General features: G+C 42.8%; 1 protein-coding gene across 1 annotated transcript; it reads left to right on the top strand.

Annotated features, from left to right (window-relative positions):
* The first annotated feature begins 9,318 nt into the window (after positions 1-9,318).
* Positions 9,319-11,376, top strand: LOC113620488 (keratin, type II cytoskeletal 6A-like). The gene is given in 2 exon segments (XM_027106383.1): positions 9,319-9,966; positions 11,143-11,376. Coding segments are annotated over 2 exon segments (789 nt in total). The 5' UTR covers positions 9,319-9,396; the 3' UTR covers positions 11,362-11,376.
* Positions 11,377-15,761: the final 4,385 nt, after the last annotated feature.

Genomic DNA, 15,761 nt, shown 5'->3' with positions numbered 1-15,761 from the left:
TTTTTTTTTTTTTTTTTTTTTTTTTTTTTTTTTTTTGGAGAGGTTTTTTTAATCATAAATGGTGCTGAATTTTGTCAAAAGCTTTTTCTGCATCTATTGAGATGATCATATGGTTTTTATTGTTCAATTTGTTAATATGGTGTATCACATTGATTGCTTTGCGTATACTGAAGAATCCTTGCACCCCTAAGATAAACCCCACTTGATCATGGTGTACGATCCTTTTAATGTGTTGTTGGATTCTGTTTGCTAGTATTTTGTTGAGGATTTTTGCATCTATATTCATCAGTGATATTGGTCTGTAATTTTCTTTTTTTGTAGTATCTTTGTCTGGTTTTGGTATCAGGGTGAAGGTGGCCTCACAGAATGAGTTTGGGAGTGTTCCTTCCTCTGCAATTTTTTGGAAGCGTTTGAGAAGGATGGGTGTTAGCTCTTCTCTAAATGTTTGATAGAATTCACCTGTGAAGCCGTCTGATCCTGGACTTTTGTTTGTTGGAAGATTTTTAATCACAGTTTCAATTTAATTACTTGTGATTGGTCTGTTCATATTTTCTATTTCTTCCTGGTTCAGTCTTAGAAGGATATACCTTTCTAAGAATGTGTCCATTTCTTCCAGATTGTCCATTTTCTTGGCATAGAGTTGCTTGTAGTAGTCTCTTAGGATGCTTTGTATTTCTGCAGTGTCAGTTGTAATCTCTCCTTTTCATTTCTAACTTTATTGATTTGAGTCCTCTCCCACTTTTTCTTGATGAGTTTGGCTAATGGTTTATCAATTTAGTTTATCTTCTTAAAGAACCAGCTTTCAGTTTTATTCATCTTTGCTATTGTTTTCTTTGTTTCTATTTCTTTTATTTCTGCTCTTATCTTTATGATTTCTTTCCTTCTGGTAACTTTGGGTTTTGTTTTTTCTTCTTTCTCTAGTTCCTTTAGGTGTAAGATTAGATTGTTTATTTGAGGTTTTTCTTGTTTCTTGAGGTAGGCTTGTTTTGCTATAAAATTCCCTCTTAGAATGGCTTTTGCTGCATCCCATAGGTTTTGGATCATCGTGTTTTCATTTTCATTTGTCTCTAGGTATTTTTTTATTTCCTCTTTTATTTCTTCAGTGATCTCTTGGTTATTTAGTAACATATTGTTTAGCCTCCATGTGTTTGTGCTTTTTCATGTTTTTTTCCCTGTGATTGATTTATAATCTCATAGCATTGAGACAAAAATAAACAAATGGGACCTAATGAAACTTAAAAGCTTTTGCAAAGCAAAGGAAACTACAAACAAGATGAAAAGACAACCCTCAGAATGGGAGAAAATATTTGCCAATGAATCAATTGGACGAAGGATTAATCTCCCAAATATATAAATGGTTCATGCAGCTGAATATTAAAAAAAAACAAGCAACCCAATCCAAAAATGAGCAGAAGACCTAAATAGACATTTCTCCAAAGAAGACATACAGATGGCCAAGAAGCACATGAAACCTGCTCAAAATCACTAATTATTAGAGAAATGCAAATCAAAACTACAATGAGGTATCACCCCACACCAGTTAGAATGGGCATCATCAGAAAACCTACAAACAACAAATGCTGGAGAAGCTGTGGAGAAAAGGGAACCCTCTTGCACTGTTGGTGGGAATGTAAATTGATACAGCCACTATGGAGAACAGTATGGGAGTTCCTTAGAAAACTAAAAATAGAATTACCATATGACCCAGCAAGCCCACTACTGGGCATATACCCAGAGAAAACCATAATTCAAAAAGACACATGCACCCCAATATTCATTGCAGCACTATTAGTTCATGGAAGCAACCTAAATGCCCATTGACAGACAAATGGATAAAGGAGATGTGGTACATATATACAATGGAATATTACTCAGCCATAGAAAGAAACAAAATTGGGTCATTTGTAGAGACGTGGATGAATCTAGGGACTGTCATACAGAGTGAAGTAAGTCAGAAAGAAGAACAAATATCATATATTAATGCATATATGTGGAACCTAGAAAAATGGTACAGATGTACCGGTTTGCAGGGCAGAAATTAAGACACAGATGTAGAGAACAAAGGTATGGACACCAAGCGGGGAAAATGGCGGGGGGGGGGGGGGGGAGATGGTGGTGTGATGAATTGGAAGATTGGGATTGACATATATACACTGATGTGTATAAAATTGATAACGAATAAGAACCTGCTGTATAAAAAAATAAATAAATAAACAAACAAAAAACCCCAAAAACCTGTACATGATGTTTATAGCAGTATAGATTCATCGACCGTAGAAACTGTACCACTCTGATGTGGGATGCTGATAGTGGGGAAGGGTATGTGTGTGAGGGGGCAGGGAGTATATGGGAACTCTTTACATCATGCTCAATTTTGTTGTGAACCTAAAACTGCTCTAAAAATTAAAGTCTAATGTTAAAAAATGATTCAACCATTTTAGAAAACTGATATACATTTACTCATCTGTGTGTGTATGTGTGTGCGTGAGAGAGAGAGAGAGAGAGAAGAATGGAATTTTCTATGGCTCTGGTTATATACACATAAGATGTGCCTGGCTGGGCTGGCTGTACATTTACTCTTGATGCAGCAGTTACATTCCTAGGTACTTATATAAGGAAAATGAAGCATATGTCAACACAAAGACTCACAAGTATACTCATAACTGTTTAATGGAAGGTAACCCCAAACTGGAAATATTTTAGGAACCCACGAGTCAGAATGGGTAAAGAAACTGTGGTTTATTCATACAATGGTACAGTACTCAGCCATAAAAAAGAATGAACTATCAATATTCACAACCAACTGGATGAATCTCAAAAACATTTTGCTGACTGAAAAAACTACACACACACAAATATATACATATATATTTATAAATATGTAAGTAAATGCTGTGTGATTCCAGTTATATAAAATTCTAAAATAAATTAATTCAAGGTGGAAAAATCAAAACAGTCATTGCTTTAGCCAGTGGGATTAAAGGGAAAGGGCACAGAGGAATTTTCTGGAGGAATGGAAGTGCTCTATGTCTTGATATTGTGTGGATACAGAAGTGAGCAAATTTGTCAAAATTAATTGAACACCACACTTAAGATCTGTGCATTTCGCTGTATATAAACTATACCTCAATAAACACAAAAATTTTTAAGAGAAAGAATATTTCATGTTTCAAGTTTCTAAAGCGGAAACGGGAAAGAAAAAAGTAACTCAGGAATGGAATCTAGATTAGCCAAATCAACTGTTTCTGCCACAGGGTCCAAACTTTTCTAGCCATCTTGAATGTTCTTCTGGGCCTATTGGAAAAATTCAAGCTATTTTCTGGAAGTGGCTGAGGGAAGGGCAGAGGAAAATCGGAAGGAAACTAAATGTAACAGATCCAACCTGAGGTCTCCTTTGCAATGTTAGTTCCACAGACTTGTGCCAGAGTATCAATGATCTGTTACTAATTCCAACCCTAGATTTAAAGTAAGATTATAAAGGACTAACAAATGGAAGTAGCCATTGAATGCCAAGAAATCTCAGAGGAGACAGTTGGAGGCATGTTTGCTCTCTAGGACATTCAGATGGTTTTGAGATGAATTTTTTTTGGGGTAGGAATTACTCCAAATCATCCTGAATTGGTGGGGAGAATTACCCAGTACATTCATAATTAACCAATATTTCCCCTTTACTGAAATAAAGGGAGTTTAACCAGAAGGCAGGTGTAGGAAGACATCATCCCATAAGGTGCATCTTTTCTAATCACTCATGTTATTTAAGTCAGATACTTCGTGTATCTTATTAAAATGTTGGAGAATTTTCACCCAACTATACTTTTTTTTAATGACACAGTATAGAGAGGTGGACCCTGCAGAGGTGAGGAGGTGAAAACCAGAAGCTCAAAGAGGAGGCAGACATAAGAAGGGAGGCAAGGATGTGAGGGAGGCAGTGGAGAGAGAAAGAAACCAGTCCACTGGTAACTCTTCTTGGGCACTTCCTTGGTCTCCCCTGGAGCCCTGGCTTGGCTCTCTTCAACCTCTGTTCCTACCAAGAACTGAGGACATATGACGAAGGAGGCTCTGGCCCCTTGTCCTCTTCCCCATGCTCTTTTTTGCTGCTCATCCCAGGCATGCTCCACACTAGCCCTGGGGTTTTTCCCCATCCTCACATCTTCTCTAAAACACTTCTCACCTCCTGCATCACTCTTGCTTCAGAGCATTAAAATGCCTCACTCACGAGATACCAGTTGCTCCTCCTCCTCCAACTAGTTTCCCCACATCAATTAGGAAAGCCAAAGGTTGTCCCCTTCATCCAAATATGCCTTCAGTCCCAGCCCAATGATGCACTTATCAGCGACTTATACTTTCAAGTGCACCTACCTACCCAATACCAGTATGTACAGGGCGAGTCAAAAAGAAATGAACATTTCCAAACATGTATTACTCAGTAACTAGTTTTTATAAGAAGAGGTACCAAAATCAGTTGAAGGGAAAAATCAGAGTTTTTTTTCTATAACTGTACAAACACTCAATTTTTGTCCCTCAAGGTACATGACATGCTTCAATTCTGTAGGCTAATAATTGCACCAATTCATCCCAGACCCTTTGTTGAATATTACTTTTGATAGTTGAAATGGCAGCCACAATGTTTCCCTTCATCTCCTCCAGGCTATGAGGAAGACGTGGGACAAACACAAGGTTCTTGACTTATATCCCCTAGAAGTCACATGGAGTGACATCTGGGGACTTCGGACTGTAGTTCCAGAGGTCAATACTTTGAACCGAGCATCTCACTGAGCCCCGTGGAAGGTGTTCTTTCCATGACCTCTGGACCCCACGATCGACTTAACGTAGAGCCGCATCCTGCTGGAAGACAGAGTTGTCAGAGACTACCTGCAGCTGTGAATAAAGCCACGCAGGTATCATATCCAGATATGCGACCCCATCACTGTGCTCTCTGCCAAAAATGGGTGGACTCTGTGTGTGAAAATTGAGAAATACAAGGGAAGCTCTACTGTTTAGTGCATACTACATGTTTATATACAGCATGGTTACTAAGTAATACAATTTTGAAAGTTTCAATACTTTCTGAACCACTCTGTATATCATAGAAGGCTGCACTTTCCACTCCAACTTTTGGTGCTGAGACAGGCTGGGACCTGGGTCCTGGGACCCTTTGCTGCAGTGCTTGCACCTGGGCAAGCATCTCCTTGAACAACAAAATACAAAGAAACTTATAAGGGACTAAAAATAACTGTATATGTGCAGTTGGGGCAAATTATGGACAACAAGATACAAAAAGACTGAACAAACCCAACTGCCACTTCTGAAGAGCTGGGAGGAAAAGCAGGGTACTGCGCATGCCCCCTGCACACAACACCACCAAAGGGGTGGCCAAATCACCTAAGCCACCCCTCCAGCCCGACCCCTGGGCACACCCCTACCCTCACCCTCTATAAGGAACCAGCTCGCTCCTGAGCTAGCAAAGAAATACGTTACTTGTTCTCACTCCCCGCTGCTGCAGTAAGGGTCCCAATAAAGCCTTGCCTGAATTTCTTGTCTGACCTCTGATCAATTTCTATTGATTAAGGAGGCTAAGAACCCTGGTCGGTGACAGTGCTACTGTCTCCATCCTTTACATGTGTGGTTGCAGGTGTTTCTCTTTCAATGGGTGCTCCCCAGGGACAAGACTGGGTCTGTGGGATTCCCTCTGAACAGCATCATCCTGCTCTGGGGCTTGCAGGGTTAGGCACTTAGTCTTAAGCTTTTGACAGAATGTGACAATGGCCTATTCCTCATTCTCATCTGCCAGCTCCACCCAGGGAGACAGAAAGACAAGGCAAATCCTCCTGAGGCAGACTTTCCATGGGCTCAGCCTTCAGGGGATCCCTCCTGCCTTCCTCCATGCTGGGAAAAATGCAAGGAGTATGGTTTAATCCTTGGGCCCTAGAACAAAGGCCTTCCTCATTCCATGGCCATGAGAGACAACACCAGCCTGGATGGAGCCTCTCCCAGCAGAGAGTAGAGGCTGGGTTCAGCAGCCTGCTGAGGAGGAGGCTGGCTGTTGCTGGAGTTACTCACGCAGCTTTGCTTCAGTTTCTTTCACATAGTTGCCTGGGTTATCATTCTTTGTTTTAATCTTATTATGAAGGTCCGGCTTCCCCACCTTTCTCCTCTGGGAAAATATAACTCCCCTGTGCTCCACCATAGGACATGATTCAGGATCACTGGGAAGATTTCACGTGAGAAGTCAATTCTCTAACCATCCAGTGGGTCCCCACTGCCTATGAACATAACCCTCTCCTGGGCGCTAAAACAGGGGAAGAGGGCAGAGTACTGCATTCCAGAGGAGGGTAGAAGTACAGCTTAGTCCAGGGAGGCAGTCTAAAAATGGGTTAGGGAACACGGCACACTTCCCACACCCAGACAAAGAAAGATAGAGAAAATCAAGGGCAAATGAACCACTTGCCCTTGACCTTTTAAGGGTAGTGGGACTTGAAAAGAGTGGACAGAAATGGATCAGCCGCAGGGTCCCTCCTCCCTGACTCCCCCTCCACTCTCTCAGGAGCCCTCATCATCTCTCATGAGCCCTCTCAGTGGACATGACTCAGTGTCAGGGTCCCTGGAATTGGTTCCTAGAACAGCATTCCCTGGCAGGTGGTGATATATATATGAATGACTTATAAATCTACCAATAGGAGAAATACTTGTGTCAGGAAATGAAACAAACATGATACTTTACATTGCTGATGCTATCTGGTGCACATGCCAAATTTCACATTGGATCATATGTTGAAGTGAAATCATCCTCTGATAGGCTAAATGGTTGAATGTGAGGTTCCTGCTGCAATTGAATTATATACATCATTGGAGGACGAGTCTGCTCCCACCCTGGAAAAGATATACAATTAGTACTAAAAGAGGAAGTGATCTGATCACCTGTGCTGTTTGACAGAAGCCTGTCCCCGTGTGCACAGCCCAGAGGACAGATAAGGACCCGGAAGAGGGTTACAGCAGAGAACCTGACTCCGCAAGAGGGAGAGGGCAGCCTGCCAGGCTCTCTCCTAGGACTTGGATGCTGCCTTCCTCTGACCACCGCTTTCTTCCAGCCCCTTGAGCAAGGAGCTGCCTGCTGCTCTGAGTGCCAGCAAGCTTTCAAATCACCCTTCTGATCTCGTGCCTCTGCATGGCCTCCAGGAGCAAGGACAAACTTCTACCTGTGGCTTCTGGTCTTACTAATGTGGCACAAACCTGCAACACTGGTCGCATTTTCTCCCCACCCCTCCCAGACACATACAGTTTGTCCCTGTGTTCTGTTCTTGAAGCTTCTTGTGGGTCCCTGAACACACCAAGCTTCTTCATACTTCCATTATAATGATGATATTAGCTCATCTTCATTGAGAACTTATGCGCAGACACAGTGCTAAGACTTTTACGTGAATTATTTCACGTAATCCTCACATCACTGTGAGATAGGTACTATTTTCATCCCCCAGTTTACAGCTCTAAAAATGAGTAATTTGCATAAAGACCACGGGAGCCTGTGAGCCTGAGCACTCTGTCTCCAGAGCCCTTGCTCTTAACCAGGGGTTGGCACATTTTTCTTTAAAGCGCCATCTAATAAATTTTTTAAGCTTTGCCAGTCATACACACTTCTGTTGCAACCATTACTCAACTTTGCCATTGCAATGTGAAAGCAGACACAGACCTGGGACATTGACATAGACACAGGACATTGGACAAATGCATGTTGCTCCAACTTGACTTGCTAACCCTTCCTCCCCTCCTGGCCTCATCCATGCCAAGTCTAAAGAATCTATCCCAAGAGAGTAGCTCAGAACACCATGCCATGGAAAGGAAAGCTTCTTTCTCAGAATTGGGTGGAATCACATTTCTTGGAAAAGCATTGTGCAACCAGGGTGGAGGAAGGGGAGCTGCTTCCATTGCCTTGAGAAGGTACCTCTTTCCTGCCAGATGCTGAGTTAGCACTCCTTTGGGTAGGGAATGCCCTGCTCTCCTGGATGCTGTGCCTCCGTAACACTGGAGAGATTGAATTGCTTATAAAATAGTAACAAGAGCTTTTCTCAGGCTCATCTCAATAGGGGAGTTTGTCTTTCCTCCCTTGGTTGTCAATTAACCAGATATTCTCATAAATCACCATGCCTACAATTGCTCTCAATATTCCTCTTACTACTTAATGTATGGACTAAGAAATGAATCTCTTTCCCCATAAACCAAACACCATGCTCACTTGACAGCCTTCCCACCCTCTAAGAATGTGTCTGGGGAATTGAGATTTCAAGCACTGAGATTAGAAATATAAATTTGGAATTTACTTGTGACATCATCACACTTATAAAGGCACATTTTTATGATTCACTGCTTCTATATGCCCCTCAACTTTCTGTGCACACCACATTAAGATATATAATTCTTGATTCATAAGAAAAGTCAGAATCTATGGGCATCAAAATGCAGTGAATTCCCTTAATGATTTTTGTCCTACTCATTTTAGCTTCTTTAAATTAAACTCTAAGTTAACATTCCAAAAAACCAGAGAAAAAGGTGTCTATGAATTTCATTTGGTTAAAAAAAATGTACAGGGTCATCAGCTCAATGGGAAAACAAACACTAGGGAGGGAGGTGCAGGCATGGGTAGAAATCACAAGAAGTCAGATCTCTGGGCAGGGTGGGCTTGGGAGATCTCTTATCCTATTATGAAACTGCCAATTCCACACAGGATAGAGATGCTCTTATGCTGTAAAAACTCAGCTCCTTTGTCCCTCTTGCCCTTCAAAGGAGGGTCATGTCCCCAAAGTAGCCCCCATTCCCAGGCCAGGCCACCAGAAAAGCATCCAGGAGCTCCAGAAGGACAGGTGCAAACATGGCGGAAAAACACCACAAGCCACTTCTTGCTCAGGCCACAGGGCAAATGCCTATTAGCTCTCAGAGGCAGTCCAACTTGATGGGAAGGGTGGTGCTGGTGGAAGAGAAAAACTGTGTGGGAAAGGGGCAAACAGAACAGTGTCTGAGTAAGCAGAAGGAGGGGACAATTATCTCAGATCAACTCCTTGTCTCCTTTGTTTGAGAACATGACTAACTCATGACTTCAGTGAATTTACATCCAGACTTATTATGTTGTGATCAAGTCAAGGCTAGAAGCCAGGAGAATTTCTCCACGAGTAAAGGATGCAAAAGAAGCAACATTCATACTTCATACCTTCATAGTGCCTCGGGGTGATCTCACTCTTTGTAAAGTCCAGCCTCCCCAACCTGCAGGCTCACCTTCCAGCACTGAGCCCAGCCCATTTTCCCCATATATAAGCCACTGCTGGGAACCTCGTCTCACCGATCTGCTCCTCTCAGCTCTACCCTCCACCTCTCACGCCCTCCTCAGCCTCTTCGACTTCAGGAACCATGACTTCCAACTCCACCGTGAGAAGCCAAAGCGGCAGCCGCCGTATCTTCAGTGCCGGCTCAGCCAGAGTCCCTGGGGTCAATCGCTCTGGCTTCAGCAGCATGTCCGTGTGCCGCTCCAGGGGCAGTGGAGGCTTCACTGGAGTGGGTGCAGGAGCTAGCTTTGGCAGCCGCAGCCTCTATGGCATAGGGGGCTCCAAGAGGATCTCTCTCGGAGGGGGCAGCTGTGCCCTCGGTGGCGGATATGGCGGCAGAGCTGGAGGCGGCCTTGGCTTTGGATGTGGAGCCGGGAGTGGATTTGGTTTCGGCAGTGGAGCTGGTGGTGGCTTTGGGCTCGGTGGTGGAGCTGGTGGTGGCTTTGGGCTCGGTGGTGGAGCTGGCTTTGGTGGTGGCTATGGGGGCTCTGGCTTCTCCATCTGCCCCCCTGGAGGCATCCAAGAGGTCACCATCAACCAGAGTCTCCTGACTCCCCTCAACCTGCAAATCGACCCCACCATCCAGCGAATCAAGACTGAGGAGCGGGAGCAGATCAAGACCCTCAACAACAGGTTCGCCTCCTTCATCGACAAGGTGAGCCGGGAGCACCTGCCCTCCACTGGGATTTCAGAGTCCCCAGTCGAGAGACGCAACCACTGTCCTACCAGGGGGAGTCTCGGGAGAGAGAGAGGAGGGGACTCGGGCTAGCTCTCCACTGGGATGCAGGACAGGCTCCATATGGACCACAGGCAAAAGGTGATGGAAATCATTTACAGCTACTGATCCCTTAAATGTCTTCATTCCTGCCTGGGAAGAATTCTCAACTCTTGATAACCCTGAAGCAAAGAAAAGGAAAAGAGAGAATTAAGTGGATTAACACTTACCACTAATGGGTCTACAATGGGGTACAAAGAAAAGGCCAGTCACTACCTTCTCTGAGGTTCTGGCCTACCTTTCCAGCAGGAAGAAAAAAAATGAAAAACAAAGAGAAGAAAATAAAAGTGGAATTATTTTCCATCCAGGTGAGAAAAAGAAACATTTGAGATGTGCAAATATTTATAATTTGTTGGTTTTGTGTGTGTGTGTGTGTGGTACGCGGGCCTCTCACTGCTGTGGCTTCTCCCGTTGCAGAGCACAGGCTCTGGACGCGCAGGTTCAGCGGCCATGGCTCACGTGCCTAGCCACTCCGCGGCATATGGGATCTTCCCGGACCAGGGCACGAACTCGTGTCCCCTGCATCGGCAGGCGGACTCTCAACCACTGCGCCACCAGGGAAGCCCCTATAATTTGTTTTTTTAAAAAAAAGTTATTCTAGAAACAGAGTACGACCATCTATCAAGAGTGTTTTAGAAGAGATATATGCACTAAATGGGAATTTAGATTAGAATCTAATCATTAGATAACATTTAACATCCCTTTTATTTTAGAAAATAAAAGCTTTGTATAATACATCAGGTAAAAACTATTTTAAATTACATTTTTGATTCTGCTTCTCAAGAGAAAGAGAGGAAGTGATGAAAAAATCACTGATAGGCACAATAACTTATAGGGCAGGAACAGCTCAAAAGTCTATGGGGACATTTCATCAATGAGATCTGCCGGTTGAGAAGGAAGAATATCAGGGGAGCATACCGCCCAATCTGAGCCTCTGTATATTCCCTTAGTAGCCCAGCACCATGGACACCACCCCAGCCTACTTGGAAACCTGGTAATACAGACACTTGTTCCTTTCTTTCTATGTCAGCAAACGACTCTCTTGCCTTCCTGCAGATGTGGTTCCTGGAGCAGCAGAACAAGGGCCTGGATACCAAGTGGACCCTCCTTCAGCAGCAGGGATCCAAGCCCATGAGGCTGACCCTGATGCCTACGTTTGAGCAGTACATCAACAAACTCAGGGGGTGGAAGGAATCTCTCCTCTTCTTTAGTGGCTTCCCGGATTCATAACTCAGACACATGCAGGATCTGGTGGAGGACTTCAAGAACAAGTGAGTTACAGGAGAGAAGTGAGCTCAGTTTTCTGAAAACCACACTTCAAGTCTACCGAGTGACTAGGTCCATTTGAGGGCATCATTGCTTAGGAAAAATATCCAATGGAAATGAAAATTTCCATTGGCTTTCAAAATCCTTTGCTCACTGGCTCAAGCGTCTTTCAGCACCCTCTCTGGAAATGAAGAAGAAATCAATAGGCCTGCAACCGCACCGAATGAACCTGTAACACTGAAGGTGAGCTTAGCAATATTAGGTGTCCCCATTCCTTTGTTGAAGGCTGGAAGAGCCCACACATGGGAGGAGAAGATATTGGGTGGGCTGGGAGTAGGGGTCCGCTGACTCTGAGTTGTTCCTCCTTTCCCAGGACGAGGATGCTGCATGAATGAGGTTGAACTGCACACCAAGATAAATACCCTTAACGATCAAATTGATCACTTATATTCTTACTTTGAGATGGAGAGAACCTTACCCTGTTTGTTCATTGGTTTGTTCATTTTTCTACTTAAGAGTCTGAGTGGATGGAATGTTTGGGAGTTGGATCTCATAGATGTATCACTGGAAGCAGAGGTACTAACAATCCATATCTGGTAGGAGTGCTCTCAGATGCAATCCTACAGCTCAGACATTTCTGCGGTCCTCTCCGTGGACAACAACCATAATCTGGACCTGGACAGCACCATTTCTGAGGTCAAAGGCCTATATGGGGAGATTGCTCAAATGAGGCAGGCTGAGGCCAAGTCCTTACACCAGACCAAGGTGAGCAGTTGCCAGCAGCGGGAGAGAAATCCTGTGCCCGCGCCCCAGGTGGTTACACTCAGCTGCACCAGCCTACCGCAGTTTTTTGAGTGGAGTTTGAAATACAAAGACCCTGGATGATTTCATAGGAGGTCTGTCATTGCTCAGTTCATGTAGACAATTAAAGAATTTACAATTGGGCCTATTGAGTAAAAAGAAAAAAGAGTTTAATGACATTGCCCTACTGAGTTTTGCCTTCAACCTCTTCCTGATTGTGAAATCCCGTAGATATCACTAAGAACATCACTAGTTTATTGAAAAACTAGGTGCTCAATGATCATACAGAACTATTCAGTTGTGCAGCAACAAATAATCTTGTGCCATCTACTATTTCTAGAGATGTCGCATCGTTTGGTGTGAGTTTATTAGATGGCTGGGAATTGAAAGCCATTTTTGGCATGTGAAAGCCCATAAACACTGTATCTACCCCCATGCACACTGCTTCTCTATTCTTCTGGACTACAGTGTAAGGAGCTGCAGGTCAAGGTACATAGACAAAGGGATGACATGTATAACACCAAGCAGGAGACTGCTGAGCTCAACCACATGATCCAGAGACTGATCTGAGACAGACCATGGCCACATGCAGTCTACCATCTCTAGTGGCTATGGCAGTGTCAGTGGTATCAGCAGTAGCTTAGGCCTGGGCAGAGGCAATGACTATTCCTACAGCAGTGGTCACAGCGTTGGAGGTTGCTTCAGTTCCAGCAGTGGCAGAGCCATAGTGGGTGGCCTCAGCTCCTCCAGGGACAGCAGTTCCACCGTCAAATAAACCACCACCTCCTCCTCCAGCAGGAAGAACTACAAGCACTGAAGTCCTCCTGTTGGTACTTGGTCCCACATTGTCTCAACCCCCCCATCCAGCTGCATTGCCCTCTTCTTGGGTTGCTGCTTCTCTCCTGTCTCCAACTTCTCTTGGCCTATGAGTTAGAGCAGAAGTGGTAAGTCCTCATTTCCTCTGTCTACACTGGCTTCACCCAAGCCTCCATTACTCACTATCAGAAGGTCACCAATCAGTGTCATGAACATATGTAGACATCCTATTGATGTTCCCATCTTATTATCAGTGTCATCAGTCTACCATGATTCTAGGAAGAAAATGACCTATGCCCTCCTTGAAAACTGACAATCGAGATCATGAAAACAGAGCAGGGAATCTTCCCTTTAATTGTCCTGCCCATTCTAGCTAGACTCAGGAGTTCCCCACAGAACAAATAAGTTATCTTCCCATGCAGTGTCCCTAAATGGTACTGACACCACCCTCTCAGCAGCAGTTATATCCCTACAATGTTTTTCTCTGCTCTCTTTGCTTTCTTTTGTTGTGTTGAATAAAGCATATTTCTAATATAAAGATTCTGTGTTAGATTGTAGTGTTGATCATGTACTGGTTCTGAAACTTACTCATCCCATTCAGTGATCCTCATCTTTGGAGAACCACCTCTCAGCCCCACTGACAACTTACCCTGCTTCATACCCAACTCTATCAGTCAACATCATGTGATACTCAGTTATTCTGTGGGTGGATTACTACCAACTACTATTCAGCCCTCTTCCACTCAGGGTTTTTTCTCAAAATGGAGTCTTTGAGAGAGTCTCTTCAGCAAGTAGTGTTGGGAAAGCCGGACAGCTGCATGTAAATCAATGAGGTTAGAACACGCCCTCTCACCATACATAAAAACAAACTAAAAATGGCTTAAAGACTTAAACATAAGACATGACACCATAAAACTCCTATAGGAGAACATAGACAAAACATTCTCTGACATAAATCATACCAATGTTTTCTTAGGTCAGTCTCCCAAGGCAATAGGAATAAAAACAAAAGTAAACAAATGGGACCAAATCAAACTTACAAGCTTCTGCACAGCAAAGGAAAACATAAACAAAATGCAAATACAACCTACAGAATGGGAGAAAGTATTTGCAAACGATGCGACCGACAAGGGCTTAATTTCCAAAATATGCAAACAACTCAACAACAAAGAAGCAAACAACCCAATCAAAAAATGGGCAGAAGACCTAAAGAGACATTTCTCCAATGGAGAAATACAAATGGCCAATAGGCACATAAAAAGATGCTCAACATGGCTAATTACTAGAGAAATGCAAATCAAAACTACAGTGAGGTACCACCTCACTCTGGTCAGAAGGGCCATCATTAAAAAGTCTACAAATAACAAATGCTGGAGAGGGTGTGGAGAAAAGGGAACTCTCCTACATTGTTGGTTAGAATGTGAGTTGGTGCAGCCACTGTAGAAAACAGTATGTACACTCCTTAGAAAACTAAAAATAGAATTACCATATGATCCAGCAATCCCACTCTTGGGAATATAGCCAAACAAAACTATAATTCAAAAAGATATAGGGTGACAGTGGCCTCATAGAACGAGTTTGGGAGTGTTCCTCCCTCTGAAATTTTTTGGAAGAGTTTGAGAAGGATAGTTGTTAACTCTTCTCTAAATGTTTGATAGAATTTGCCTATAAAGCCATCTGGTCCTGGACTTTTGTTTGTTGGAAGATTTTTAATTACAGTTTCAATTTCATTACTTGTGATTGGTCTGTTTATATTTTCTAATTCTTCTTGGTTCAGTCTTGGAAAGTTGTACCTTTCCAAGAATGTGTCCGTTTCTTCCAGGTTGTCCGCTTTATTGGCATATAGTTGCTTGTAGTAGTCTCTTATGATCCTTTGTATTTCTGTGGTGTCAGTTGTAATTTCTCCTTCCAGGATACAAAATTAATGCACAGAAATGTCTTACATTCCTATACACTAACAATGAAAGGTCAGAAAGAGAAATTAAGGAAACAGTTCCACTTATTATTGCAACAAAAAGAATAAAATACCTAGGAATAAACCTAAGGAGGCAAAAGTCCTGTATGCAAAAGTCCTGTACGCAGAAAACTATAAAACACTGGTGAAAGAAATCTAAGATGACACAACAGATGGAGAGATATACCGTGCTCCTGGAGTGGAAGAATCAATATTGTGAAAATGACTATGCTACCCAAAGCAATCTACAGTTTCATGAAATCCCTATCAAATTACCAATGGCATTTTTCACAGAATCAGAACAAAAAATTTTACAATTTGTATGGAAACACAAAAGACCCCAAATAGCCAAAGCAATCTTGATAAAGAAAAATGGAACTGGAGGAATCCGGCTCCCCAGCTTCAAACTATACTACAAAGCTACAGTAATCAAGACAGTACTGGCACAAAAACAGAAATATAGATCAATGGTACAGGATAGAAAACCCAGAGATAAATCTATGCACCTATGGTCACCTAATCTATGATAAAGGAGGCAAGAATATACAATGGAGAAAAGACAGCCTCTTCAATAAATGGTGCTGGGAAAACTGGACAACTACATGTAAAAGAATGAAATTAGAACAATTCCTAACGCCATACACAAAAATGAACTCAAAATGGATTAAAGATCTAAATGTAAGACTGGACACTATAAGACTCTTAGAGGAAAATATAGGAAAAACACTCTTTGACATAAATCACAGCAAGATCTTTTATGACTCACCTCCTAGAGTAATGGAAATAAAAACAAAAATAAACAAATGGGACCTAATGAAACTTAAAAGCTTTTGCACAG

The sequence above is a fragment of the Aethalodelphis obliquidens genome, unplaced genomic scaffold, assembly GCF_003676395.1.
Source record: "Aethalodelphis obliquidens isolate GAN/ISIS:26980383/991018 unplaced genomic scaffold, ASM367639v1 scaffold8, whole genome shotgun sequence".
NCBI classification, from domain to species: Eukaryota; Metazoa; Chordata; class Mammalia; order Artiodactyla; family Delphinidae; genus Aethalodelphis; species Aethalodelphis obliquidens.
The sequence above is the reverse complement of the archived record's forward strand: the minus strand, read 5'-3'. Positions and strand labels throughout refer to the sequence as shown.